This window comes from Dufourea novaeangliae, unplaced genomic scaffold, assembly GCF_001272555.1.
Source record: "Dufourea novaeangliae isolate 0120121106 unplaced genomic scaffold, ASM127255v1 scaffold175, whole genome shotgun sequence".
NCBI classification, from domain to species: Eukaryota; Metazoa; Arthropoda; class Insecta; order Hymenoptera; family Halictidae; genus Dufourea; species Dufourea novaeangliae.
The window spans coordinates 490,196-517,679 of record NW_015374053.1 but is presented as its reverse complement, the minus strand read 5'-3'; the positions used below and the strand labels follow the sequence as shown (position 1 = coordinate 517,679).

The following is a 27,484-nucleotide window of genomic DNA, read 5'->3' as shown; positions in this document are numbered from 1 at the left end:
AATGTACCTTATCTGTAAGTCCAATATGCATTCGCTGAAAATGGTGAAATTCTTAACTGAAGGTAAATCTAATTACAATTTGAAAAATGGTGCGCCGGCGCGGGAAACGTAGGGCTGTGCTCGCGTCGCTGTTCAATCGACATGGAATAGTTGCAGAACTTGCTGGAAGATGACGGTGCGGGAGCGTGAGCTGCATTTCGCCGCGGCCAGTTCGATAAAAATCAGTCGTTCACAGGGGCTGTTTTGGCGTGGTGTCAGTGCTGTGATTTCTGTGACGAGTTCGCGTGCAGTTCCGCGGTAAATTATCAGTGGACAGTTGCGGTAAGTACACATTCGAATCGTTCGGTCATTAATTCGCAATTTCCATCTTTCACCGGATTCCGTAGCGTCGTGAATTTTTTTTTTCATTGCGACAAGTATAATCAGCTGTGGAACCGTGCGTGTCCTGTCCCTGTGGAGTGACCTAGAAAAGATTTGGCGCGTATCCTTGCACAATTTTCGGGACTAATTTTGCGAACTTCGTCTCACAATTCACGAAGCATCTAAAGCTAAGGTTAGAATACGTTATTTGCCAGCGTCTGCATTTGGAAGGAGGCTCGAAACTCCTGTTTGAGTCCCCCGTCGTTAGGGAGACAATTTCCAGAGAGTTTAATCGAGTTTCCGGGCCGTCGCAGGTCCATCAATTTATTAGCGAATTCAACTGTAAACGATCATCGCGCAACGAGTCTTCGATAGTTTGACGTAGTTTCTAATTACCGATATCCTACGTATTACTCTGCCGTCTTCTAGTTTGGAAATCAGTTGAATCCTTCTGACAGTGCAACTACACAAATTTTTTTTTCGTTTGATTAACAAATGACCGTGCACGTATTTATTTACACAATTTGAACAACGCTTATTGTGAATGTGCTACATATAAATTGTACAAGTTGTTATTTGAAAACTTATAATGTCTCGTAGAAATGTCCACAGTGCCATCATTATGTCGTTTAATCATTCGCTATCTCAGGGTGGGGTGAATAGACATTTAAATCAGTTGTTACTGATAAATTAACGCTACATTGAATAGTTCGTCTTGGGGATAAGATCTGTCTTTCATCGCTGCAGAATTAATGGTAATTTAATCGGAAAAGGAAATATGGAATTGTGCGTCGTTTTATTTCTTTCTGAAGAGTGCCAGTGTCAAGCGCAAAGCTTGCTTGACAGCTACTCTTCTTATTAGACACGGTGAAGGTTACTCGACAGCATATTAATTATTCTCTGCAACTCTTTATCGTTAATCCCCCCGTGATTTAACGGTCTCAACATTGCTCATTTTTTTTTACCATTATTGATCTGTTATTTAACTCCTTTTAACGACTTGTACGAATAAATAGTGAATGGTTCTCACGTTAAGGTTGACAAATGAAATTGTCTCATTGCATCGAACCTTCGAAAAGCTTTGATCGCGACCACTCAATTATCTTTATATGATCGCTGATAAAATTGTGTGACACTGATTGTCAAGAGGTACATCTGTAAAAAGAAAATTGACGTTGATAATGAGAGTCGAGAGCGTTCCGATACCGTTTGTTCAGTCGACCGACTAATCGATTTAAATTAACCGCGTGAAAAGATGGCGTATTGAGATTGCAGTAGAATATGTTCCCTTTTCATCAGGGATTAGTGTGTTCGCAGGTTACGAGATTAGGAACGCAAGTGGAACATAGATAGCGAAGTTGCTTGGGGTTGCTAAGTTTCCTAATTTATCTTCTGTATGAAATCAGGGCGTTGTCATTTCCAATCTTCCAGCGCTTCTGTCGTGTAGAAAATCGAGAAAATAAAATCTCGATTCTGTTTACGTGTGTTCTATCGCGTGCATAGTTTGTGTCCTGCTACTGTTGCTGCTGCCTCCCTCTCTGTGTGTTTATTTATTGTGTGTGCGTACCTGGTTTGTGCGTGTGTGTGGTACACGGTTTAATCGATCTCGCGCTGTGCCAACGTATCGTGTGAAAATGAAATGGTATCAAAACCAGGATATGACATAAAAACCAGCAAACTGGTACGTACCATTTTACCGACGAATTTTTAAAACATTTTTATATCGTGACATTTAGAATATCAAGGTCAGTATCCAAAACTATCTATGCAGTGGCCATCTTCCACGACGCGCTCCATCTATAGATTATTTTATCGATGCCTTGTTCATAAAAATCAGCCGTAATACCTTTTTGAAAGCATATCCGTTGCTTTTTTGTTCCAAAGTGTCTTCGAATTAACACACCTACGCCGAATGATTCGATTTAATCGAGAAATTCACAGAGGTATTTGTGTCACGAAGATGGAAGATTGCAGCATTATGCGTGTGCTCGTTCTCGCGGTACGTTTTCTAATTTACTCGTTGTCCGGCTGTCTCAGAGCGTTCAAGAAATTTCTTCATCCAGAAATGCTTTTCCCAATTAAAGTATCTCGAGAGCACCTTCGTGTTTGGTCTACCGTGTAAGTTACTGTTTCTTGATACCTATCAATTAAGTTCTTCGAAGTAACTCCTTCTAACGTTTGAATTTTTGGTTTAATGTATTGAGCTCCATGAATCATTTATGTTTTCGGGGCACGCGAAAAGGAAACCATTGTAATAGGTTTCACGTTCGAGAACGCTCATTAAAATCAAAACTTTTCGATCCAGCGACGCCTCGTTAATTTAACGAATACAACGAGCACGCGATAGAAAGAATTTCAGCTGTGTTTAAAATACATCAGAGAAACTCAAGAATTTGTTGGAAATCCAATTCACTTGAGAACGAAGCAAACGTGTATTGTTTGTGCCGCGCGATATGATTTTTGCCGTGCTAGTCACCTGGTGTGGATAGTGACTTGACGTTTTCCTTCTCGAAAGTTAAGTTCGTTTCAAGAATAAACTTAATCGAAAGAGAAAGAGGAGGACGCGTCGATGAAACCATGTGTAAACGGTGGTAAGGTAAACTGGAACGTTCGAAGAGAAGGTGATTAAGTTTCAGTTAAGTTTTGACGTGGATCGAAATTGAATCGTAAACTCGCAGAATTTATCATAGACGAAGCACACAGGGGCTGCATTGAATTAAGAAGTTGGCCGGTTTATCATCAACGGAGGGCAATATCGAATTAGAAAACTTCCAAGATGGCCGCTGACGCTGTCACGTCCTGGTATGTATATTTATTTATGTCACCGCGACAAAGACTTTTCGTTTATGAAAAAATGTCAGAGGGGAATATTTTTACGGAAGTATTTCTTGTTTTAGTCGATCCAGGAAACAATTGATAGATTACCGCGATCATCCAACAATTGGACGGGGAGCTGTAGACCCAGTTTCCTCCATAAAATCGTTGGGTAAATGAATGAACACTTAAGAGATTTCATAACTATTAAAGTCGAATTTTAAATGATAATAATATTCATAAATATTTGGCACATGAAAGTTCGATTTTTTAATCACCCTGTAATACAATTTTACATGGTTTATTTCGAACATATCTCAGCCTGGAATTGCGAAATATTCGAAATCATAGAAAACAGAGTCATCCATCCGACTTACACGGAGTCTTTCCCTTCCAGCGCCATCAGAAGCATCCAGCAAGCGTAATTGCGCGCTGGATTGCATCCTGCTTCGCATCCTTCGCGCGTCACAGCTCCTCAAGCTTTTTTTTCTTCTTGTTTTTCCTTTGCTCTCCGTCGTTGTCGTTGCATCTTTTCGTCACGATGTTCCGCGTCGTGACAGAGGCCACGTGTGTGTCGACCGCAGGGGGACACATGTTCCCATCTCGAGAAGATTCTTTCGCGTCGGTGCCTCCTGGAGATTCTGTGGGCGACCCAGTCTCCTCCTTGCCCCATTTATTCCATTATTGGACGATCGAATTACACCCTCTCGATCTTCCAAATATTCTCCGTATTTTTCGCCGTGTAAGTTCTTCGGATGCTCGACACCTGAGCATCTTATTCAACGAGACAAGCGCTGCTTTTGGTAATTATTGAGAATATGGTCCTCAGCGTCGATTTCGATGACCTTGAAATATGTTGGGAATTACTGATATTTATATGAAATTAATATTCATTTTAACCTTTATTTCAGTACTTGAACTAAATTTACCAAATGGTAGAAGGCCTTCTCTTACGCCACTTTTTTCCCTAGCGGAAACCGAGTTTGCTCATGGGGGTGGTTCACTTCACGGATCACAGGACGTTGATTTTAATATTCGAGATGCCAGCTCTTTCACGGTTCCCACCAGGGGAAGCTTTACGTTTGACCCCTCGCCCTATGATTTTCTTGACATCTGCAGTCTCCAGAATTACTTTATAAAAATAAATTCTTGTACTTATCGTGCTCGTACATTTACTTTAAAAGTTAAATATTAATATCAGCAAACTAGTATTTCACTTTGACTGAAAGAAAACAAATAATATTTCTATTTGTTGAATCCATTTTGATATCGTCACCACGAGTCTGACTCGACGTTATAAGGCAAGGGGTTAATATTCTTGAGAATGTAAATGAAATTCCGCGAGACTGAAGGCATACTATTATCGAAATCGTCGTCCGATCTACCCCTCCAAGGGATTCGACAATTCGACACCGTGCACGTCGTGAAATTTGATACAACTGGGGGTGTAGAGCAGATCCGTAGAGGAGTTTTCGACAGTCTACGATACACAGCAGACGACGATTTCGTCACCCCAATCCAACATTAAGCCAAAAAGTGGATGTCAACCCTCGGGCGTTCGAGGGGTGGCAACCTTCTCGCTTACGGGGCTCCGACATTGTTAACCCAGGGCATATACAGGGTGTACCACCCAGACTTGGACGCTTCTGAAAGGATATTATTTGAAATACACTCGACCCTTTTTTACACGGAAAATATGTTTTTTAAAAAATCGTGTAAAAAACCGTGCAAAGAAAAAATGTTTCCTATAATAAAGGGGGAGATACGTTCCAAGTTATTAAAAAACCGTGTAAGATGAAATAAAGAAAATTGTGTGTAAAAAAGTGACGTAAATTTATAGGTAGATACACATTTAAATACATATTTGACAAAAAATAACATAAGTTATACGTCGCTACTTGATAATAATCGCATATGTCAGCAAGAACCCGTATATTCATTGACGCGAAGTAAATATCCACGTTTTCAGTGGAGAAGTTCCAAAATTTCACTATGCTTTCTTGAAATCTGAAGAAACATGTACATTGAATTTCCTCGTTCCATTAATTCTTAGTTCTTCTAAATCGCTTAAAAATGACTTCTCCGAGTGGAAATACACCCTTAATTCGGAAGTTTACGACGAGACTTCTGTCGCCACGCATTTCCCTCCAATCCTCCCCCTGTTGCTTCGATGAATCGATGGAAAACTGACAAGTGTCCTCGATTTTCGTCTAATAGAAGACTCTCTTGGTGGGTTATCGCCGGTCGACCATCGGAAATTTTCTGGATCAGTTGCTGGAAGGGTTCACACGCCCCCGGGTGTCTTTCAACGTCTAAAAAAAGGAACTGGCGGGTATACCGTAGCCGTAGACTGTGCTGTTCGTGTATACGAGGGTCTTCGGATACTTACGAGATTTGAAGGAATTTCGATGCGACAAGAAGTGTTTTGTTTCGTGGCTGGTTGGAGTCAAGAAACAGTACCAATATCCTTATTGTTGAGATATTTAAACGGTCAAATGTTTAAATAATAATTTCTTTTACTTTTAATACCATTTTTAAACATTTAATCAGATAGTAATATTGTAAATTGCCTTCTGCAGAGTAAAACACAAGCAAATAAAAATTTTATATTTTTTTTTTTAAACTTCGTACTTTTATTCCTGCATAAGCTAGTAGGAATATTTTTACTGGGTGGTCACGATGTGCAGAAGTCGACGAGCAACGAGAGTTCACTCTGTCGTTCTCGATTCTTCTATTTTTTCGGGGGAACCGCGTGGGTTCCTCTGACTCCCGGGAAAATCAACGATGGCCTCGTTGCGGCCCACGGGGTGAAGGGGAAAAAAGGAAGAAGCAAAATATCGGTTTTCCTGTTGAAACGAGGAGACCTAGTGGAACAGTTGGAACGACGGCCGCGTTTCACGGGGTCTTCTTGTTCCAGCGGAAAAAAAGAAACGTTCTCTGGTTGGAGCGGACCAGGCGCGCGAAACGTTCTCGAATATTCAACCGGAAAAAATAATAGATGCGTAAAGTAGTTCGAAATGATACATAAGGATGTACGAGAGTGTACAAAGACTTATAGTAAATGTACAGAAACTTTAACAAAAAATGCTACGGGACTGTATGAAGAATACCAGAAATAGAGAACAAAAAAAGGAAGAAAAAGTTTACAGAAGTATTTACAAAAATATATAGAAAGTTATGATTATGTAAGAAATGCGCAGTTATCGAGACTTTCTAATCGTCTACTTCTGTGTGCTACAACGACGACGACGATTATTAATCCGACGAAATCGTATATGCACTTTCTCGAAATTGAATATCGGTGGATCGAACGATGACGAGGACCATCACGGTAACGGTCCGTGGCTGAAACAGCATAATCCACCGGATATGCCTGTGCAGAGGGGCCCCCGAGAGCTTGGAACCGTGGACGTCATCGACGGACACTATGGGAGTGGTGCAGGTGTACATATGTCGACGGTGTAGATTGGATAATGGCCGTTTAACGACGTGACAGAACACTCCGTGTGTGTGTGTGCAACGGGGCAGCGGAACGACGACGTTGAAAGACAGAGAGAAAGAATCGACAACACGGGTGCAGAACCAGTGGACTAGAAAAGGAGGAAATTGGCGCGTATGTAAGTGTAACGACACGTTGAACGCATTTGAAAGACCAGACTGGATTTAAGTGTCGTTCCCAACGTGCTGCTGCAGCTTGCTGATCCCGTTCGAGCGACTGCCTCCACCCTCGTGATGGGAAAAGTCGCTGATCGAAGCCAATGGAACGACTGTTCGTAGCGTAAACGACCGTTTTAGACGCGAGCTTTATTTCAGCTTTATCGGCCCTCGGGCTAACCTGGTGACTTGTGCTGTTGCAGGCACACCTGTTCAGAGTACAGGTTCCCTCAATGAATGCGAATAATTTATTCGTATTATTTGAATATTCGTATAGTACGAAGTATTCGAATAATAGGAGTGACCGAATTTCGTATTCTACCGAACAGGAATTTTTAAAGACAAATAATTGTAAAGGCCAACGTGGAAAGAATTTCACGACAAAGTGTGAAAACATTTACAAGAATTCGAATACTCCGAATCATTCGAATATCAAATTCAAATTCTACTGTTATTCGAATTATTCGAATATTCGTAAAAGCCCTAGTTGAGGAGCCGAATATGGTGCAGAAAAACTTCTCTTTTTATTCACGTTACTCGAGAAATAAACCAGGAATAGACGGACAGAAAAACAGAACGGGGAAAAGATATATCGATCTCTCGGCGGGGATTCTTTTTTGCTTCCGTCTGATGCGTTGGGGGTGGGGGCTGGCTGCTGTTCCTCCCAGGGTGAATTCGAGGGATCGATACTAGGGAATCGAGTTTAGGCACGCACACTCAAACACGTCCTAGTACTTATTCCAGAAAAAAAACCTGTGCGAGAGAGCAGCAGGCTTGCACCAGGAAGCTTTTCGAGAGAACTTCTCGATGATGCTGCCTCCCAGTATATACATATACCTGTACATGTACGTACGTATGTACTCTCCATACAGCTTTTAAAACTGCGTTTCTCATCTCGAGTAAAGAGGCGTGAGGAGTTTTTTTCAAAGACCTCTCTCTCTCTCTCTCTCTCTCTCTCTCTCTCTATCTCTCTTCTGAAGGGGATATTGAATTAAAGGCTTGTACTTGGCGAGTTCCATAGGTAAATTATAAGTACATACAGCCCCGTCGTCGATGGGAGACATTCCATCGAGCCAGCTTTCTTTCCATCGTTGGAAAGTGATTCTTTTTTTTTTTGTCTCTATTGAAGAACCACGGATAGCTATTACAGCGTTAAGGATCTCAATAGGGGGTGTAAAACCACCACCGATGAATTATAGCCGGTTAGAGGGTGGAAGCCGAGGGTACAGGTATCTTGACGAGGACACTTTCGATAGACTCGTTTCCATGTTCTTTTGGAATTGCCCGCGATTCGAATCACGGGAACGATGACGTGTTCTTAGAATACGAGAGGACTATGACACCGTTAGTGTCTGAAGTGGTTTTGCACCCTGCAGATGCGAAAGGAGAGAAATGACGATGAGGAGTGGGATGAAAAAAATTCTTCGATAATTTTATGCCATCTAAATTATTACGATGCAATATTCAATCTACGTTTACGAATGAAAGATTTTGAATTCGGGACTTTTAGCCCCATCCTACCCTATCGCAATCGAAAGTATCGATTGTTTACTTGTATTTACTTGGATCAGTTCATCCCTACTCTCAACCCCCACCCTATAGTGGCTCTATCTGAATTGTAAAAATGACGTTTCAACCGTTTCGTTCGATGCGGAGCCATTGTTGCGTGTTTCGTCGTTATTAAAAAGCCTCTCCGGGATATCTGAACTCGTATTCGAGGGGGTTGGGCTCCTGTTTCTTTGCCGCAGTTGAGTAATCGGCACCGATAACGAGGCACACTGGTGCTCCAGATAGAGGATCGGAATCGTTATCGGAAACATCCAGGCTCCCTTCCCTTTTACATTTCCTTTCGAACACGATTCTGCCCTTCTTTTCCAACTAGATTCTGCTCGTAAAGGGACACACCCGTGTTTAATCCTTTTCTAATAAATGGTACTTGGTCCTCAATGCTCGACGGACCGTTAACGAGTCCTCGTTCGATCCTATAAAATAGAAAGAGGCGATCCCGTTTTCGACTGAGTCTGAAGACTAGTATGTAGAGTCTATTCTGTAGATCACCCATCAAAAACATTTCATACCAGATTGTGCATGGAAAAGGTACTAAATTTGAAAAGAAGAAGTACTAAATTTTCTAATTCTTTAATTCTCCTAAAAGTAGGGGAGACTGAGAACTTTTACACTTTAGACCTTACTACGTAATAATTCCAACGCGTCGCTTCTTCGTCATTCTTGTAACTTTACGCGGCGTGACCGAGCTGCAGGTGGATAGGAAACGTGGCACTGAAAACCCTACGGATATTCTTGTTTCTTATATGTATATGTATACTTTCGAGACACCTTCGAAACAGTCGTGTAGACACATTGTAATAGAGTCCAGATCGTATGTCAGGTCTCCGTTTTAACCCTTCCATTCCCAAATTATTGAAAGATTAACAAAGAAATATTTTGTTGTGTTTTTTGTGAATATTACATAACATACAACTTTTCCGCTAAGAAAAACGTTGTTTCAAATCACACCAGGAATTACCCCCTTCAAGGACTTACACCTATTTTGGAACACCCTGTATATTATACCATTCCTGTCGTTCCATTCCAGCGTTCACCCGATCTAGAAATAATTGTTTCATTGTACAATCTCGCGAAAAGTAACGGATAATTATTGGCGAGTCAGTCAGTTTCTCCGTAAAATGATTTCAACTTTCTCTTGTGGATAGGGAGAGAATTCCTAAGCTCCTTGTCCGTCACGAATCCATGAATGGGCTCCATTCAGTCCCATTTACATTTTTACCGTCCAATGACACGCAAGTCGAGGTGCCGTCATACTCCGCCTCAACCGCTTTATATCGAACACTTACGTATGTACATATACAGGGTGTCCCAAAAAGATGGGACAATCCGCAACGTGGATATTCCTCATTCAAATACAAATCGGAAAGTCCTTTACGGTTTTGTAATCTGAAGTTCCATTGCCGAGATATGAATAGTTACACGAACTGACACGTATACGCGCAGATACAGTGGAGAAGCGCACAACCCCAGTCACTGGCGTCTGGCGTCTTCACTGTAACTGCGCGTACGTGTGGCCCACCGCTCAGCTGATTGGAGTTCGTTTAACTGCTAATATCTCGAAAACGGAGCTTCGAATTACAAAACGGTAAAGGACTTTTCGATTTTTATTTGCATGAGGAATATCTATGCTGCGAATTGTCCCATGTTTTTGGGACAGCCTGTATATATGCTATATTTCTTCTAGCATTCGATCGAACCAACATCGATAAGCGACCGGTGATAAGGAACGAGCTCGAAGGATATCACGTTTGCAACCGTGTATTCGGCCGTTGAAAATCGGAGCAATCGCGCGGGACGAACGGTGGCTGATCGAGAAACGAAGAGATGTTCGTTTCGATGGGGGAGGGGCCTGGCGGAAAAAGAGGTGACCGCGAAGATTCGCGGGAAAAGAATATTTACGACTACGTTCGAATGCGTTCCAAGTAGGTTGCCGTGCATCGTGGCCACACGCTGACTTTTGACCCAGTTCGAAGCTTGTCGCAAGCTCTCGTAACCTTAAACAACACACACACCACTGATCTCTATATACTAACTGGATGTGGTATCCCGTGTTAGACTCGTGTTTCGAATCGAAGACCCCGACCGCCATTTTGTATGGAAACAGTTTCTCACTTTTCAGCAATAAATTTGAATTAATAATAAAGAAATTATTAGTTGAAGCATAAAGGAAGCGATAAAAAAAACAAACGTGCATGAAGCAAATGGGAAAAGGTATAGATGGCCTAAAAGAAGAAAATAGATAATGGACTGATTCAGCAACATAATAAAAACATTAAATATAAATATGAAAACAATTTTATTCCTAGCAATAAAAGTACATGTAGGTACAAAAATTAACGTGATAGGGCGTTTTTGTTCGTCATTTGGCGAAGTACTGTCTATCCTAGAAGGTTAGGAGCCCTATTTTTGTATCACCCTGTATATTACTATGCACTACTCAGAAAATTTCATCGTCGAGGAGCCGAAACGAATCACAGCTGCCATCACTGGTGTATGAATAAATTATCTTTTTTTCATTTTATTGGTATAATCAGCATTCCAACGCTTGTTCAATGGCTTTATTGCCCGATACGGCGGGGGTGGATTCGTTTCGCGTCGAGCGTCGTCTGCCCGTGACATCCATTCAACTGTTAAACGAAATATTAATTAAACTCGGTATGTATTATCGTATCGATCGATGGGCGTGCCCACACGAAACTGCATCACCATTGGTTCAGTTGTTTAACGGTGGGATTTACAAAAAACGAATTAGGAATGTTCGATTCCGATTCTATTCCTCAAAAAATCGATCTTTCGAATCAATTCGTAGCTCAGAGATTAGTCGGGGTTTTCGTTAATAACTCATTAACAAAGGCCTCGGATAACATTTTTGCAAAGCAAAAATTTGTTACACCCTGAATGTATTTATCAATATCCTAGTCTCTTGGAAAGGGAAAAAGATGACAGTAGCTCGGGTCCTTGACGATCCACTTGAAGATCGTGATGTTCCCAATAAATGCCAGAAATTAAATTTTCTCTTTGATCACGCGATACCCGTCCAGAAGTCCGAATAAATCAATGCCCGTAGTAGTGGCCGTATTTCATTTCGCGTTTGATCGCCGTTCGTGACTACAGGCCTCGGGGTCAAGTGTTCCAGAAATTGTTTCGGACAGTCTTATCGGGCCACTCGTTGGTGCGCGCACGCTAATGCATCGACGTCCTTAACCATATCCATTTCATTTTTCGTTTTCAATGCTGTCGGTTCGCGCATGCTGGATGCACCGAATCGAAAGTTATCTCGTCTTCGTCTAAACCAGTGTTTCTCAACCTTCTGAAGAAGATTAACATTAAAATAAATAAAGTGGCAGTATTAGGGATACTGGTAGTTCATCGGAACATTTACCACATACCATCGTGTCTCTTGTGTACGCGACCCATGGTGGTTGCCTTCTTCGGGAAAGCCATGAGCGTCGAGGTCTCGTTAATCTTCTTTTCAATTGCACGCTCGTAATTACACACGAAGCAATCATTGTAGAAGTGTCGTTCTTTCCGTGGCGAGAGGAGACCGCCGCCGCTCCGGTTCTATCCTTACCACAGGGGAATGGGGGGAGGACGAACGCATTGTTTCACGCTGGCAGAATACCAACGTCGTCTCACATTTCCCATTGGGACACAGAACCGCGACTTGCAAACCTGGAAATGATCCGAATATGGTCTACTTCCTGTCTCTGTTTTAAAAAGATATGTATCATCGAGAGGTTGTTGCACCTTGGCTCGTGTCGACACGACCATTGTAAAAAGAAAAAAAAAAAACACGACACATCCTGCACGTGGATGACTTAGACCTTGGGGATACAATTCAGGCCATATAATGAGAGTTTCGAGTTGGGCCGCGGTGATCGATGGTATTAGAAAGGTTGTGAAACGTTAATCCGTAGGATCGGTGTGAGATCGATTACCGAAGAAATAGCACAATAGTTTCGCCGCACGAGAGAACTTTATACTAATCGCAAGAATAAGAGGTTCCTTAAAGAGAGGTTAAACTTCGTTTTATTAATTGTCACGACGTTACAAATCGGGACTTTCTACGGAAATATACAGGGTATTCCGAAAAAATAGCCAGCCCCTAGAGGGAGAGAGAGAAAGACGGACAGACGGGCAAGAACTGGAATGCTCAGAATGTTAATCGTTTAATAGGGTGTAATCGGTTAATGAGAGTCCGCGCTCGGCCCCGAACCTCTTCGAGGTAAGACTATAATACGCACTGGATGATCGCAGCGCCTGCCTCTCGCCCTTCTCTTTATGTTGGCCTCACAAAAATCGGATACTCTTCCCGTAGCAGGTTCTGCCGCAAACACGCACGGTGGTCCAGAATTGAACTTAATTTTATTTTATTTTATTAACGGGTATTCACCCTTTATAATACAGTTGAACGGTAAGTATTCGAATAATTTCGAATACGAATGATTTATTCGAATAGTACGAAGTATTCAAATACTACGAATAATTCGACTAGTACGGAGTATTGTGTTCATTTATCTACCTCTATTTGACCAAAATTTTGTATTCCTTCAGCAGCATACGCGTATAGAAATGGTACTTACATTTTGATTTCGGACCACTGTGTGTGGCTTCGTCTGGTTCAGATAATGGATGAAAATTTTGTATATGCGCAGGACGTGGAATGATAAATGGTGGCGACCAGCAGCATGGTGTATGAGGAGATAGTCGGGATACGGGGCAGCTGACCCCAGCCGCCGCGCACGCTTTTCACGCGCGAGATGCCCCACAACTTGAACCACCCCGTTTCCACCAACTCCGCCAACACGGGACCGAATAATCATAATCATCATCATCATCATCATCATCATCATCATCAGGCCTACGCGCACCAGCCTTATCACCGGACGAACGGAGATGGATTCCAAGCAGAGGTACACCTAGTTTTTTTTTCATCCAGTTGTATTACAGGTACAAACCGATATCGTTCAAGGTATCGATACTTCAATTCATACCTTATATCGAACATAGTACCGATATTTAGCATCGAATCAAAACTGTACTCTTCTCAGTTACAGTTGAATATCAAATTCGAATGATTCAAATATCAAATCCGAACTCTATTCGAATATTTGTATCAACCCTAATCTTGCCCACGGAAAACGTGTTTCCAGAAAGAACCGGTGCAGTTCGACACGTCCCATTTACGGGGCGCGCCGGCGGAGGTCGAGGCCCTTGTGCACAACATCCGTGATGTCGCGCAGCAGTTTCTCTATCATTGGCGAACGTTCCCGATCGTGCTGCCGCCGCCGTTATCCACGTGCACGGACGGCGGCGAGGACACGCTCGCCAGGAAGAAACACCACCTGAGGGATCTGTTCGTCGCGCCCAGCTTCGACGAGCTCGACTCGGTCGCCGTGGACAGCAAGGGTGAACCGAGGCGGCTGACCAAGAAGCAACTGGAGAGCATCAGTAAACGAGGGTAGGTCCCCTCCTACTCGGCCGTCGAGTATTCAGAAACCGAATTCCGTAGAGGCAGACGCTAGAGAAACCAGAACAGCCTCTCTCTCCATGATCATACAGAAGGTATCCCATCCAACGTTAGCATCTTTAATATCTCATCTGTTTTTGTGAAGATAGAAGAAAATTCTGAGAGGAAAATGTTATTTGGTTTGGAAGGGACAAATACTTTGACAAGCAAACAATCTTTCTCAAGTTCAATTGTTCGGTTTTCGAAATTTTAAGATCATCGATGGTTTTTTCTTTATATGTGGCTACATATTTTTACCATCGTGGCGTAATTGTGGAGGACAAAATCAATCCAAGGACCTGTAATAATGACCTTCGTATGACCTTCAGTATGAAAAATCTATAGAATTATTATTGTCTCCGCATTGAGTATGAACAATAATTTATCGTTTACAACAATGTATCGAAGTTGATGGAACATTTGTTAAAATTAATTTTCTGCACTGATCCCTCTATCGTAGTTATTTTATTATTTAAACCTAGTCCCATAGTTTTATAGATTCTTCGTACTCAAGATCGTACTATTATAGGTCATCGGACTGGTTTTGACCTCAACTATTACGCCATGATGATAAGAATATATAGTTCCGTTTAGAAAACCACCGATGACCTTGAAATTTCAAAAAATATCACCTTGAGAAACTTTTTTTTCAGTTCACAGTATTATTTGGGCCTTCCAATTAAATAATATTTTCCACTCGTATTTTTCTCTATCATCGAAAACAAGTGAGATATTCAAGGTGTTAACGTTAAGTGGGACACCATGTATACGTGTATCCTTGATCCAGGATTTGCAGAATCCGTGAATCGATGCTTGACTGGTAACTAAATAAGTAATCGACGAGCGATATCGAACGACTCGTCCCTGCAACTAGTTTGATCGAGGATACTTTTTTTTCCTCTCCTTACTTTATACAATATCCCAGAAACGCTTCCAGACGCGATATTATACATATTTACTGGGTAGAGCAAGCGTGTCGTTTTAGAATTAGAGATTAGCGATTCGTGAATTCGGACGCGCGCACAGGTATGTACTTTACTATTATAGAAGGTCCACGACACATTAATGTCCATGAATAATATATATACATATATATATATATATCTGTTTGTTGACCACTTAGGCTTGAACGAAGCTCTCTCTATCTCTATCTCGCAGTGCAAAACGCTAGTCTCAAAGCGTGTAGCTAAGTATAACAATCTGTAGTACGAATGACGAAGACAGATCAAACTACTTCGATCGGAAACGAACGATATGGAGTCATTTCACAAGAAATTGGACCACTTTTTGGAGTAACATTTCGGATTTTGTTGTCACTTGGATATGTTGTAGTCTTTAGTGATGTATAAAGGTATCTTGAAAGATTTTTAAAAGGTCTTAATTCTACAGATGTTTGAAATATAGCGTCAACCTTTTTTTCAATAAATCATAACTGTTCAAGGTTAGTTCAACGATTGAAAATTTATTGAAAAAAGGTTGATGCTATATTTCAAACAGTTGTAGAATCAAGAATTTTGAAAATATTCAAAAATCCTTCAAGATACGTTTACATGTCACTAAAGACTACAATATAATAATACTAATAATAATAATTATAATATTTATTTCCAACATATCAAAGTGTGAAAAAAATCCGAAATGATGCTCCAAAATTATCCGATTTCGCGTGGAATATCCCAGATGCAAATTAAGAGAGCCCTAAAAAAACCAAAACTGGCGCCTCGTTTATCAAGATCTCCCGTTCTTTTTTTTTTCTCTCTCTCTCTCTCCGTTCTTCCATTCGATACAATCTAACGATTTTTGTAAAGCTTTCAGAAGGAGAAGTACGGAAAATCGAAGAAGCTGAATGCCACTCAATTGGAGAGCATTCGGAGATGCGGGTATGTCACACATGCATCACCGTCATACACACAAAATATTCACGGATTAATTCCTCATGGCGACAACCTTAGAGACCCGGAATCACAAATCTTTTTCTCTCATCCTCGACGTTTCTTCCGAACCGATTAGAAGGTTTCACGTGGAAATTCGAGAAAGCATGACCCCCACGTCGTATCGAAACCAGGGCTTAAAAACTGTTATAATATCGATTTGGGTTCTTAAAACATTTATGAAGAACCTCCATTTTGAATAACTCTTATGAAGAACCTAAATTACATCGGTTCTTCGTAACAGTTACTCAGAATATAAAGGTTCTTCACAACTGTTTCAATCGAAACCTTTATATAACAGTTTGAAACAGTTATTTTCGGATTCGTTTCAAGCCCTGAATCGAAACACATATCCAGTTCGCTAGACCACGATCTATCATCCCGAATTAATGTAAAGGAAAAAAAAAAGAAACCAAACAACGAGAGCACTGCCAAATGCAACAACTACATTACACACATTCTACACCGTTGGAACCGATGGTTCTTGTTTCGGGCAGTGGTAGCACCGTATAGAGGCTATCCTTTCTTGGATTATTATCTGTAGGCCCGCTGATAATTTAGTTAGACGATAGCTAGAAAAAAGCTTGTAAACGACCACACCTTCTGCCCGCAAGAATCACCATCGAGGAGCGTGTTGTAACAGCAGGAGGGGATTTGGGATTGCTTATAGAGTGTACTGCAGAGCTTTTAACAGATGTTTATTTTTCTAAGGCTAACGTCGCTGTACATATTAATGATTTTGCTTTGGTTATTCCAGCACGATACCGTGTGGTGTGTAGGTGTACCTACTGTTTTTGTTTTTTAGTTTTCTTCTGTGTGTATCCTTAGAGCGTGCTTGTAACAAATTCAGATTGGTTTTTGGTGTACCAACAAACGAAGATAAGCAGCGACAAAGTAGCTTAACCCCTTTGGTGCGGCAAAATTTTGACAAATGAGTCGCGTATGCACGGAATACTTTACTGTTTATGGCACTTCTACTACTACTCCTTACTACTTTACTGTTTTTTCACCATTGTCTATTAAATGTAAGTCTAGTATAAGCAGTATTACGCGTGAAAAACGTTAAAAATAAGATTGTGAGTGACAAACGATAAGATGAATTAGTCGGTATGGTACTACAGACTCCGCTCGGTTATTGTCTGGCTCGTGCTACACGATTATTGTCCAAGCATCATGCCCACCAAGGGGGAGGAAACCGTGGAACCTGTCAAGCGCATACTTTGTTTCCAAGGCTCGGGCTTCTTGTAAAGCATATCTCCCTACAAGATTATTGTTCCGATTTCGGGACGATAATCGAGAGGAGTCTGTAACCTAAAAATTATTGCACTCCACTGTAAACACGCTTACAGAGCTCGTAGCAGCCAATTCATAAAACGTGTATCCACCCTCATAGCACCGAAAGGGTTAATGTTCCACACGCGCTCTCTCACACACATATAAGACCGGGTAAGAAGCTGCACAAAGAAAAGTTACGAGGATAGATATCATTTGAAAAAAAAAACAACGGCATTCGAATTTTTTTATACCGAAAAACACCACAAAATGAGTAACACACATGTGTATATGTGAATGTTTCATTGTTATATATATAAGATCGTAGAGAACCAGTAGTATTCCTGTTGGTTTTCTCAAAAAAAAAAAACGTGTAATCGAGGACTTCACTGATTTGCAATTCGGGATTTTCAGGGAGTTCGAGGTCGATTCGATTAACTTCGCGGGACAGACGCATCGATGGCGATTGAGCGGTCTTCTGCAGCGTGGACGGGACCGAAGGCGAGACGCTTTGCTCCGTGATCTTGCGTTGGCCACCAGATTCCTCGTGGTCACCGCGAAAGCGAGACTTGTGTCCCACTGCTTCAGTGTTTCCCAGTCCCTGAAGGCATTTCTGACCGGGCTCTTACGGCTTCTTGGTGAGAGCTTTTCTTTCCCAGATAGCACATGAGGTCCAATGACGCTTTAAAGACGGTTTAAAGACGCCTTAGACCTAAAATAGCCGTAAAATGGGCGTCTTCAAGGCGTTATTGTGCTATTTGGGTTTGGTGTACCCCAGTCAGCCAAACCAAATTTTGTCCAATGCCTGTGATAAAATTACGGCTACAAGTTTGATGCAAGATTTGCAACATGGGCAGCAAATTGGCTTGCCCAACCTTGTTCCATTTTTGCCTCCAATTTGACACAGGTTAAGTTTCTAGACTTGCTGCCAATTTGCTTTACCATTTTGTCATCTGGTGTTGCCTGCAAAACCCAGGATAAATGTGGCAACAGATGGTCATGGTTTTTTAAACAACTTTTGTCAATATTTGCTGGCAATTTGCTTGAAACTTGTACATAACTGATTATCAGGGGCTTTGCAAATCGGCTTGAAAAATGAATTCATTGGATAACTCGCTGTTTTAGATATCGTGATCGGTGTACCGTCGCTTCAGGCGCATAATCTAGATGCCAAAATCAGGGAGGAACGTTGCCGATACTTGGTCGCTGAATTGGTGTGTAGGGTGAGTGTCCCCCTCCCTATTCCCTGTATTTGAAACTTTGCGAAAGCCCCCTCCGTATAATTCGTATATATTAATAATAATAATAATAATAATAAAGTACACACCACTAGTCATAGAAATCGAGGACTTCTGAAAACAAAACAAACATTAAAATAGTACCATTAATCATATCTCCAACAGGCATAAGTCCACAATCATTGACAGATAGCTTACAACAAAATAAACACAACATAAGAAATACAAAAGTAAACAGCAAAAATAGGGAGAAAAAGATGTATAAAAGTATTTACTAGAACTGTACAGAATATATAGAAATATTGTTATTGAAATGAATCGAAATTAATCGTGATTCGTATTGTTCCGACACCAAACAGCCGGAATACGAAGATTCTCTGGAACTGTTATGCGGTTTCGTCCGAAAACAGCTTCGACGCGCAACCATGGAGAAGTTCGAGGTGGAAAGAGAATTGTCGCAGCTGCTGCCGATCCCGGTTCCGTTCGTGTTCGGAACACCCGCAGGAGCAGTGGTCGACCTTAGATTATTTAGCCGAGACATTATCAGAAAAGCTTTACCGATCCTAGTTGCTGTTTTGGAGAGAGAGACTCGAGGCTGGTTTCTTCATTTCAGAGAAAGACTGATATCGGAGTTGAGAGCACGGAAAAAGCCGGACGACGAGATCGAGAAAGTACGAAAACAGTTATATACACTATACCCTCGATGAGTGTTCGAAGACTCATCCCGGCACTGAATATTAAATATTTCATAAAGGGAACACATCGCCTTATCAGTGCCGAGGAGCCGTCGAGCACTCATCGAGGATTTACTGTACTTGATTACGGTGTGTGGGGGGAAAAAAAGAAACAAAAAAACGAAACAGGCTTTGTTTTTTTCTTCGTATATCCGAATAATATCGTTTTCAGGAAGTGAACGAGGCTGTTATGAGAGAGTATCTGCAAAGGGTCTTCTCGAATATTCTGTCCCATCCGGATATACAAGACCTCGGAAACGGGATCGCTCAGCTTCTAGTCCAACAAGCCCAGTCGGTCGTGTTGATGCACCGAGCGGTGGAAACGGTGCAACGGAAACTGTTGCAGACCAAGGAATCGTTGAGACGTCATATCGAGAACGAGCATCCGGTACTATCGCGAATAGAGCCCTGGATGCGCGACCGAATGAGAGAGGTCGAAGAGAAATTCATAGAGGAGTGCGAGTGGAGCGCTCACGAGGAAGCCCTCACGCTCTGCACCCATCAAAATTTACAACAGACCGTTTACTTTCTTAATCGGGATTTAACATTCATGAAAGAGGTGCGCATAGAACGCGTGTATGATACTGTTTGAGGGGTTACGTACCTCTGAGCTGTTAAATAAGAGGAAAAATTAAAAAATTGGTTTGTATATGCAGAATTATTGTTTAATACAAATCCAACATATACATTGTTGATTGTTAATAAACACTAATTCTGCATATACATATATTTTGTTTAATTTTCCCTCTTATTTAACTGCTCAATGGTTTGTAACCCCTTAAATTAGAAAGCTAGTATGTCTATTTCGAAGAAAATATACCGTTCCGTTCGCAGAGGGAACCAGTTTTGTTGAAAGAGCTGCGTAAAGTTAAAACGCCCACAAGAAGCTTCCAATGGCCGACTCAGATATGGCTTCCGAAGAATTGGATCGTCAGACGTAGTTTCCAAGGGCAGTCTGAAATTATACCAACGGTGCTGAGCAACACTCCGACGTCCATTACAACGCCCCGCGCTGATCCGAGTCAGCCGGTATTTTTAGTTGAACGGGAAATCGTGCACACGACTACGACAAGGTACATGGTACACCTGGGGTAGTGTGTTGATTAAAAACTAATGAGTTGACGTTTATTAAAACGATTAAAATGTACGTTGTAATATGTCCTGAATAGATGGCCTATGTGGCGTTGGATAAACTACGTAGCTAGAACATGGTGTTGGACATGGAATGCTATGTTCCTGTTAGGTGTAGCAGTACCGTGGTGTAGCCCAGTTTCCATTAGGGCCTTGTTGCTCGTACAACCATTTACCCCTGATCTAGAATTGAGTCAGCTGAACGGTACCTTGTTCCCCCGAAAGTCCTCCCAAATGCCCACTCTCTGTTCTCGATTGATAGCTCTCTGGCGACACATTAGCAAAAGTCGGACACATTTTGAAACAGAACCGGATACTGGTAAGTTTGACCTGATCATCATCCGTAGGAACATGTACATTACGTTTCAAAAACATCATGTAATTCCGTGCAATAGGATTTATTGGCAAAGGAATGACGAGGCATTTAAACAGATTATGGAATTACGGCGTGAAAGGACTATTAGGAACGCTTGTAATACTATTTGTTTTTCCTGTCGTGTGTCTACTGACTAGTCTCGGATCACTCCTTATTGCGCTTACTGCAGTTTTATGGTTCGTCGATAGTATTATATCGTTCGATACTTTTAAGTGTTTATTCTTGGAATTTTTATAACCTACGACAAATGATTTCAGGATGCCATTGATCACCTTGGCGTTGCATGCGTTCATGGCGCTTATAATGGATCTTGATAGTCCGGAGCCAAGTCGGAATCGATACTTAGTCATTATGGAAGCGTTAGTTTGGAATATCGGTGTTCAGGGATGTCTACAGCCGATCGCAGCATTTATCGTAGCACTTATTTTCTGTCCCGTTATTTCTTTTGTGATACTTACAGGTACAATGATAGTAAGATCGATTGCTGTACATTTGGTAAATGCATATTACATATATCGTGCTGTTTAGTTGCTGTGATACGTTACTGGATCAGAGTGGTCTGGGACACGGCTATGTTTCATTTAGTAATAAAGAACAGGGGTCGTATACCTGCCAGTGACAGCTTCGTAGTTAAACGGATAGCCGGGCCAGGATTGACATCCGATTATTATTATCAAGTACGTTGCCTCGATTGTTCGTAACAACGACACCGTCGAATTGATTCATTTTTCCTTCATAGATCAGGCCAGAGCAAGCGCTAGCCGCGTTCGAGGCAAAACTCGAGCTAGACGAATTGTTAGCTTTCCAGCAAGAAACGGAACGATTGATTACACAACCGCAAAGGGATTTTACTCAGTTTGTCGAAGCTTGTTTTGGTCCGTTCGCTGCTAGCCTAGCCAAAACGAAGGATCCGTATAAATCGCTTGAAAAGGAAGCCAAAGATCTTATCGCTGTACTACACGAGAAATTGGATAGACGTAGGAAAAATTTACAAACTGGCCTCGGGATGGTTGTGAGAAGCAAAATAAAACTTACTACCTTTGATTTGAAGGTATACATATACATATATTGTCTAAAACATTATTTTCTAATTTCCAATGCCGCATTTAAAATGGATATTCTATTGTCCCGTAATGATACAGGTAGTAATACAACAAGGAGCGCTAATGCTGGAACGCCTCTATCCTACTCACGTATTTGCGCGATTAACAGGAAACGAAGAAGACTTTTGGGAGAATAAAGGTTTAAGCGTTGCCGACTGGGCTGGCTTGGCTGGCCTGATGTACGCGGACATTTTCAGTCTGAATTTTCTTCAACCTCTCGACGACGCGGACACCAAGTTCAGGCTGGAACCTCATCCAGGCGTTGATCTGTCACGTTACACAGATATGGTTCATAGCACTGAGCTTGGTGGTACCAACGGCCCAGATTTACTGGGTGCCGTTTACGCGCCACGTGGGAATATACAGGTTTATAGTCCTTACTTGGAAGTTTCAGCGTTCAATCCGCGAGCCAAGCAAACTAGTAACAGCAGGAAATCTGAGAAAAGAAGGTAAAAGATGATTCTTTCTGGTCATATTTGGTAATATACAGCACGTTCGAAGCAAGATATGCTAAGTATTGGTCGTGTTGCAGTGATACGGGAGCACTGTTGACGTCAACAAGGATCAAAAGACGCGCAGCTTCGACAAACGGCGTCACAGAGGCACGTTGGCAGCCCTGGAAACGACAAATTCGTCCTTACAGCGCGGAAAAGTTACTCATCCCCCTTCCTATCCCCCATCCTGCTCATATCGCTGTTACAATTCACAATCGCGACTCCGAGAATCCGATTCCACTCGACTCGGAACTCTGTCAGAATATACTCAGGGCGATCGAGGAATCGCCTGGCGAAATGTCCGCAGACTACGTTAGTCGTTACAGAGGAGCGGCAGATTCTAGCTTCGATTCGGTCGCCTCGCAGTCGTCGGTCTCCATCGACGCTGGTTTAGACAAGGACAACGACACCCAAGAAACTACCAACACTGAGAAAGAAGGTGAAACTTATCATTGGACGTTATCGAATTGGGGCGGTGGTGTTACAAGAAGACGAAACAATTCTGGATCTATAAAAGTCGATCTAGCATCGCCGGAAGACGTTACTCTGGACACAGATACCACCAGAGTGATGTTCAGTACGTATGGAACAACTGTTTAAATTTAAATCACTATTATATCAGGTAAACAGAAATATATATATATATATATATATACATATAAAATAGGTGCAAATAGAAAACGACTAAACATAGGATAAAAACAAGCATAAAGTTAGATATGATCTTTTTGTCCATATAATTTTATAAATTTTCATTTATTTATTCGACTTTTATTCTTATGGGGTAGATTAAGCATAATTTCCTTCGTTATTTAAAGGATTGAAGTTTTAAAGATCCTTGTTAATCAAAGAAAAAGACAGTTTACGAATGCAAAATACAGTCATGGGATTCAATGTAATTATGTTTGTATGACATTTGAACGTATCTGTGAGGAGACTACGTTTAAGAACAACGAATAAATAAGAGTATCATTTTTTAGTTATGATAAAATACTTTACTATACCACTAAGTGTGGTACTGAACAGTATCACAAGATGTATCGAAATCTATTTCATAAAGAATATTATGAGTATGAAGATGTGTTTGCCACCACACGTCACTGAAATCGTCTTATGTAAAAATTTTCTAAAACGAATGAAGATTTGAATGACGTTTAGTAAAGTAACAATTCATCTGTGTATTATTATGTATTTTTAACAACTATCATTTTAAATGCGACAAGATCTAATTTGTTGTGCCTACTTGGAACATCTTTTCAGTTCATCCGAGTATATTAGTACCCGATTAATTTACTCAGTCCGCATTTAGTGCTAAGAGATTGCTGAATTTCTATAAGAATTAAATGAATTCATGTGGTTGATATAATGATAAGTATAGAATGCTCATCTGCAAAGTCTGGGATGTCATTACAGATTCATAACTTTTATGTATACAGATTATAAACAGAATCGAGTGATTAGGATTTTACCGTATAAATGGCCAACGCCGTTGAGAAGCCTCTTTAAATATACGTTACAAGAAATTATACAACATTCATATTGATATATTGTATATAGATAGTTTAATTGTATAAATAAACTTTTAATGTGACGATACTTCAAAATACATTTTCTCGTTGCTTACGGTAAAGGACATTTAAAAAAATACATAAAAGTTTGCTCTCTTTCAATGTCTCTACATTATTCATAATGAAATAAGGCCGCGAGGGTTACTTCATTCGGAACTGTTTACGAAGTTTCAAACTGCCAGTGTAGTATACGTATGAGCTGACAGTTATTCGTTAAGATCGCCTGTCAATGATTTACAATTTACATTATTCTCTAATATATGCAAACGATATTCAACGAATTCCGTATCATTAACCATTAAATTATTTGACGCCTATTCGTATTTCAGAATTGTTAATCGGTTCTTGTGCGTACAATGATCTGTCTGCCTTACAGTTAGTCAAATATTTTAATGAGTGTAAAAATTTTTGTAATGTTATACAGTTATGTTCTCCGATAATTCTGTAGTAGTATTATTCATATGTACATATGTAAGAGCTATATTTCAATGTCAAACACTGAGTTTTGAATTTGTGCTTTCATTTGAAGTAATGGTGTACGTGTACGACATGAAATGCAATGTTTTCCGCTGCACTGAGAATATTAAAAAGTACTGTGGAAAGCAAATTCAATAATGCAAAAACAAAAATTAACAAAGAGTTATAGTATCTTGAATTTTGGATATATTCATTGAAACATGTAGCAATATATCTCTACGAATGCAAAATCGCACAATGTAAAATGTATTGATAACAGGCGCAATATGTGGCAAGAAATTATTCATATTTGGATGATAACGTCAACAAGATCCTTGCCTCGGTACAATCGAATAAAAGAATAGAGAATTTTAAAATAACATAATTTTTCCAACTTTCAAATATATCTAAGGTACATCCTGTGTCTGAAGAGTACATTTTACAAAATGCAATTAAAATCAGATACTCGAAAAATACTTGCTGGCGTCGAACAAAGATATTTATAATAGATATTCGAATCTAGATGTCGTAAACCATAGAAGCCATTATTAAGTGATAATAATTATACAATTGCCGTTTTCGACCAGTGTTTGTTTGCCGTCAAACCAAAGTAACTAGAAGTTAGATATTCAAGCGCTCCGTTCTGAAGAGGAAAGCACATTTCGGAACTAGTCTCCGCATTTACTAATATAATGCACAAGTCCATCCAGTGGAGAACATCCAATGAACACGCTGTTATAGTTTTAATGACTATACGGTTAATTAATAATCGCATAATATCCATCCAGGAGTGCTCAATATTAGTGCGAACCTAAGTGCGTCTGATGGCAAACAGGACAATGCAATATTTGGAAATAAGAAATCTATTTTAACGACAGGATACATGGTTGTAACGTTTTCTTATGTTATATTTCAAAATTAACTGACGACCATGAGAAGAATATTCTTTGGAATACTGTTTTATTGTATCAGTCCCTGTTACATGATTGTTATAATATGCATGGATCGAGAGAAGTTTTCACTACGAAGAATTGGAATTTAAAAGCACAAGAACTGCACTGTCTAATTCTTTGAAACACAGAAACACTAAGCTAAGAACTAATTGTGAATGAACTGTTATAAAATGTAAACAATGTTACACAAATTTTTTTCTGTGCAATGCAAATTCGAACTCGTTAAAATCTTGAAGACTCTAATCTATCTGCATGTTTCAAAGGATTATGAACACATGATTCGTTAATGCAAATGATTTTAAACTGGGAAGGTGTAGAGTATTCAAATGTTATTACTTCTTATGATATGAAACTGATACATAAGCGGAAAGAAATCAGTAGGACATATTGTAATAGGTATAAAAATTGTAGAAGAAAATTATTATCATGAATGTAGCATTAATCAAACAAACGTACGTACAAACAAAATGTGTATTATTTTCGTATACTGTAAAGGTATTATATTTTTATCAGTCTGACAAATGATTCGCATTTAGTTTACGCCTAGGTATGTTAGTGTACTACAAGACTTTATTTAAGTATTCTGTAGACAAGAGAATGATTGTACAAAGTCAAATAATTTATGAATGAAATATATAGGATACATTTGCAATACTGCTGGAACCAATAAGAAACTTGAGGTCATTATTAGTTGTAAATTTATATAGAAATCTAAATCGCATGTAAATGGTTTGTAGTTACTAATGTCTATCAGGTATTATCATCATACTACTTCTTCCTGGCTCAAGTTTTCATTTCCATCATGCTATTACAGTCTCACACTTGTATAAAGCAACGTACAACCCCAGGCATACTTGCAAATGTAAAGTATTAGCTATATTCCTCTGCTATTTATTGCAAAGTCTTCGATATTATGATTTTTTTTCTGTTACAAATTATTTATACTAATATCGTAAAGTATTTAGAAAGCCTTCATGTTCTGCTATACATTACATGTATATTTTTTTTCTTAATATTATCATAATTCTTTAAGTTTTTCAATACATTAAACATAAGTGTGATAAAAAAAATGTCTAATTATTGTATCAATCCTTGTTACTGGTGATACATAAATAGTTCGAAAAATTACATATTTTTTTTGTCAAAAAAAAGATCGGTATTGTATGTTAATACAACATTGTATACTTGAATACCGCCAAAAAATGGCGGCATGAAAGCTGGATCGTGTCAGTGCCGCCATCTAGTTTCAGGAACCGTGTACTAATTTACTCGTAGCTTGGGCGATTTGCCACGGATGGCGCCACAAATGCTATTTCCAATACATACAAACTCCTAGAATAAGCTAGGTTTAAAAGTAGTAATCTTGTATAGTATTATAAGTCCAGAATTATTTGTATGTTTAATTTTTTTATATTGTTTTCGCAATGAATAAAGATTACTCTTTATTCATTGGCTTTTCGAGGTACCAGTGCTACAGATTCCTACGGCCACGAAGTCCCATACGACGACAGATCTATTCTATATCACGTCTGTGCTACAAGCAGGCAAGAACTCGTCGATGATAGGACACGGATTTTATTGCGTTTTACTCGAGTGGAAGGGGGCGATGTGAGCGAATTCGCTATTGCACAAGACAGTGTTAAACGTTGCATATCGCGATATACAAATCACAAAACGTGGTCGAAGATATTTAGACGATCGTCATCAAAGAAAAACTGATGAAGCTGACCGTACTCAACACACAGGTATCTGAATATGCATCGGAATTACTACGAAGATGCGATAAGAGATGATTCATGCGCGCAACCTTTGCGATAACAGAGGAACATACATACGTTAACGCGTCAAGTAAACGTGCCTGTGATACACGAGGAAAATTGTGTTAAGAAAATCACAAGTTGTAAAACGTTTAATGTTTGTTGACCACGGGAGTAAAATAACTCGAAGTCAGCATGGTGTGGAAGTGAAAGGAAGTGAGAGTGCATCGAATTAAATTGTTTCATCGAGACACGGCGTAATCGAGCCGAGCTTACGACGCATAAAATAGAACCACCTTTCTTCTGCCATAAATTACGAACTCGAGAAGAATATCATTCAACAACAAATTGACGTTTTCTTCGTACATCGTGCACTACGTTTTTCTTTTCTTTTTTTTTTTTACAAGATATTGTACATCGATATGATACGTGTTTTCGTCGCGGAAATACATTTCGTGCCTGATCAAGATAAAATTCCAAAACCACGGTCAAGATACAACGCTAGGAACGCTTGATAAAATATTAATTCGTAAACCCTGCAGAATATAATTGGCATTTGGTTAAA

At 40.1% G+C, this 27,484-nt stretch overlaps 1 protein-coding gene across 1 annotated transcript; it reads left to right on the top strand.

Moving 5' to 3' along the window:
• Positions 1-188: 188 nt before the first annotated feature.
• LOC107189916 lies at positions 189-22,785 on the top strand. The gene is made up of 16 exons (XM_015578601.1): positions 189-321; positions 13,053-13,310; positions 13,551-13,858; positions 15,715-15,786; positions 17,524-17,747; positions 18,235-18,332; positions 18,707-19,018; positions 19,254-19,640; positions 19,916-20,154; positions 20,251-20,531; positions 20,608-20,764; positions 20,846-21,048; positions 21,117-21,265; positions 21,328-21,639; positions 21,731-22,140; positions 22,224-22,785. The coding sequence occupies exons 2-16, from the start codon at positions 13,158-13,160 to the stop codon at positions 22,783-22,785; spliced, it is 3,867 nt and encodes a 1,288-aa protein (XP_015434087.1). The 5' UTR covers positions 189-321; positions 13,053-13,157.
• Positions 22,786-27,484: the final 4,699 nt, after the last annotated feature.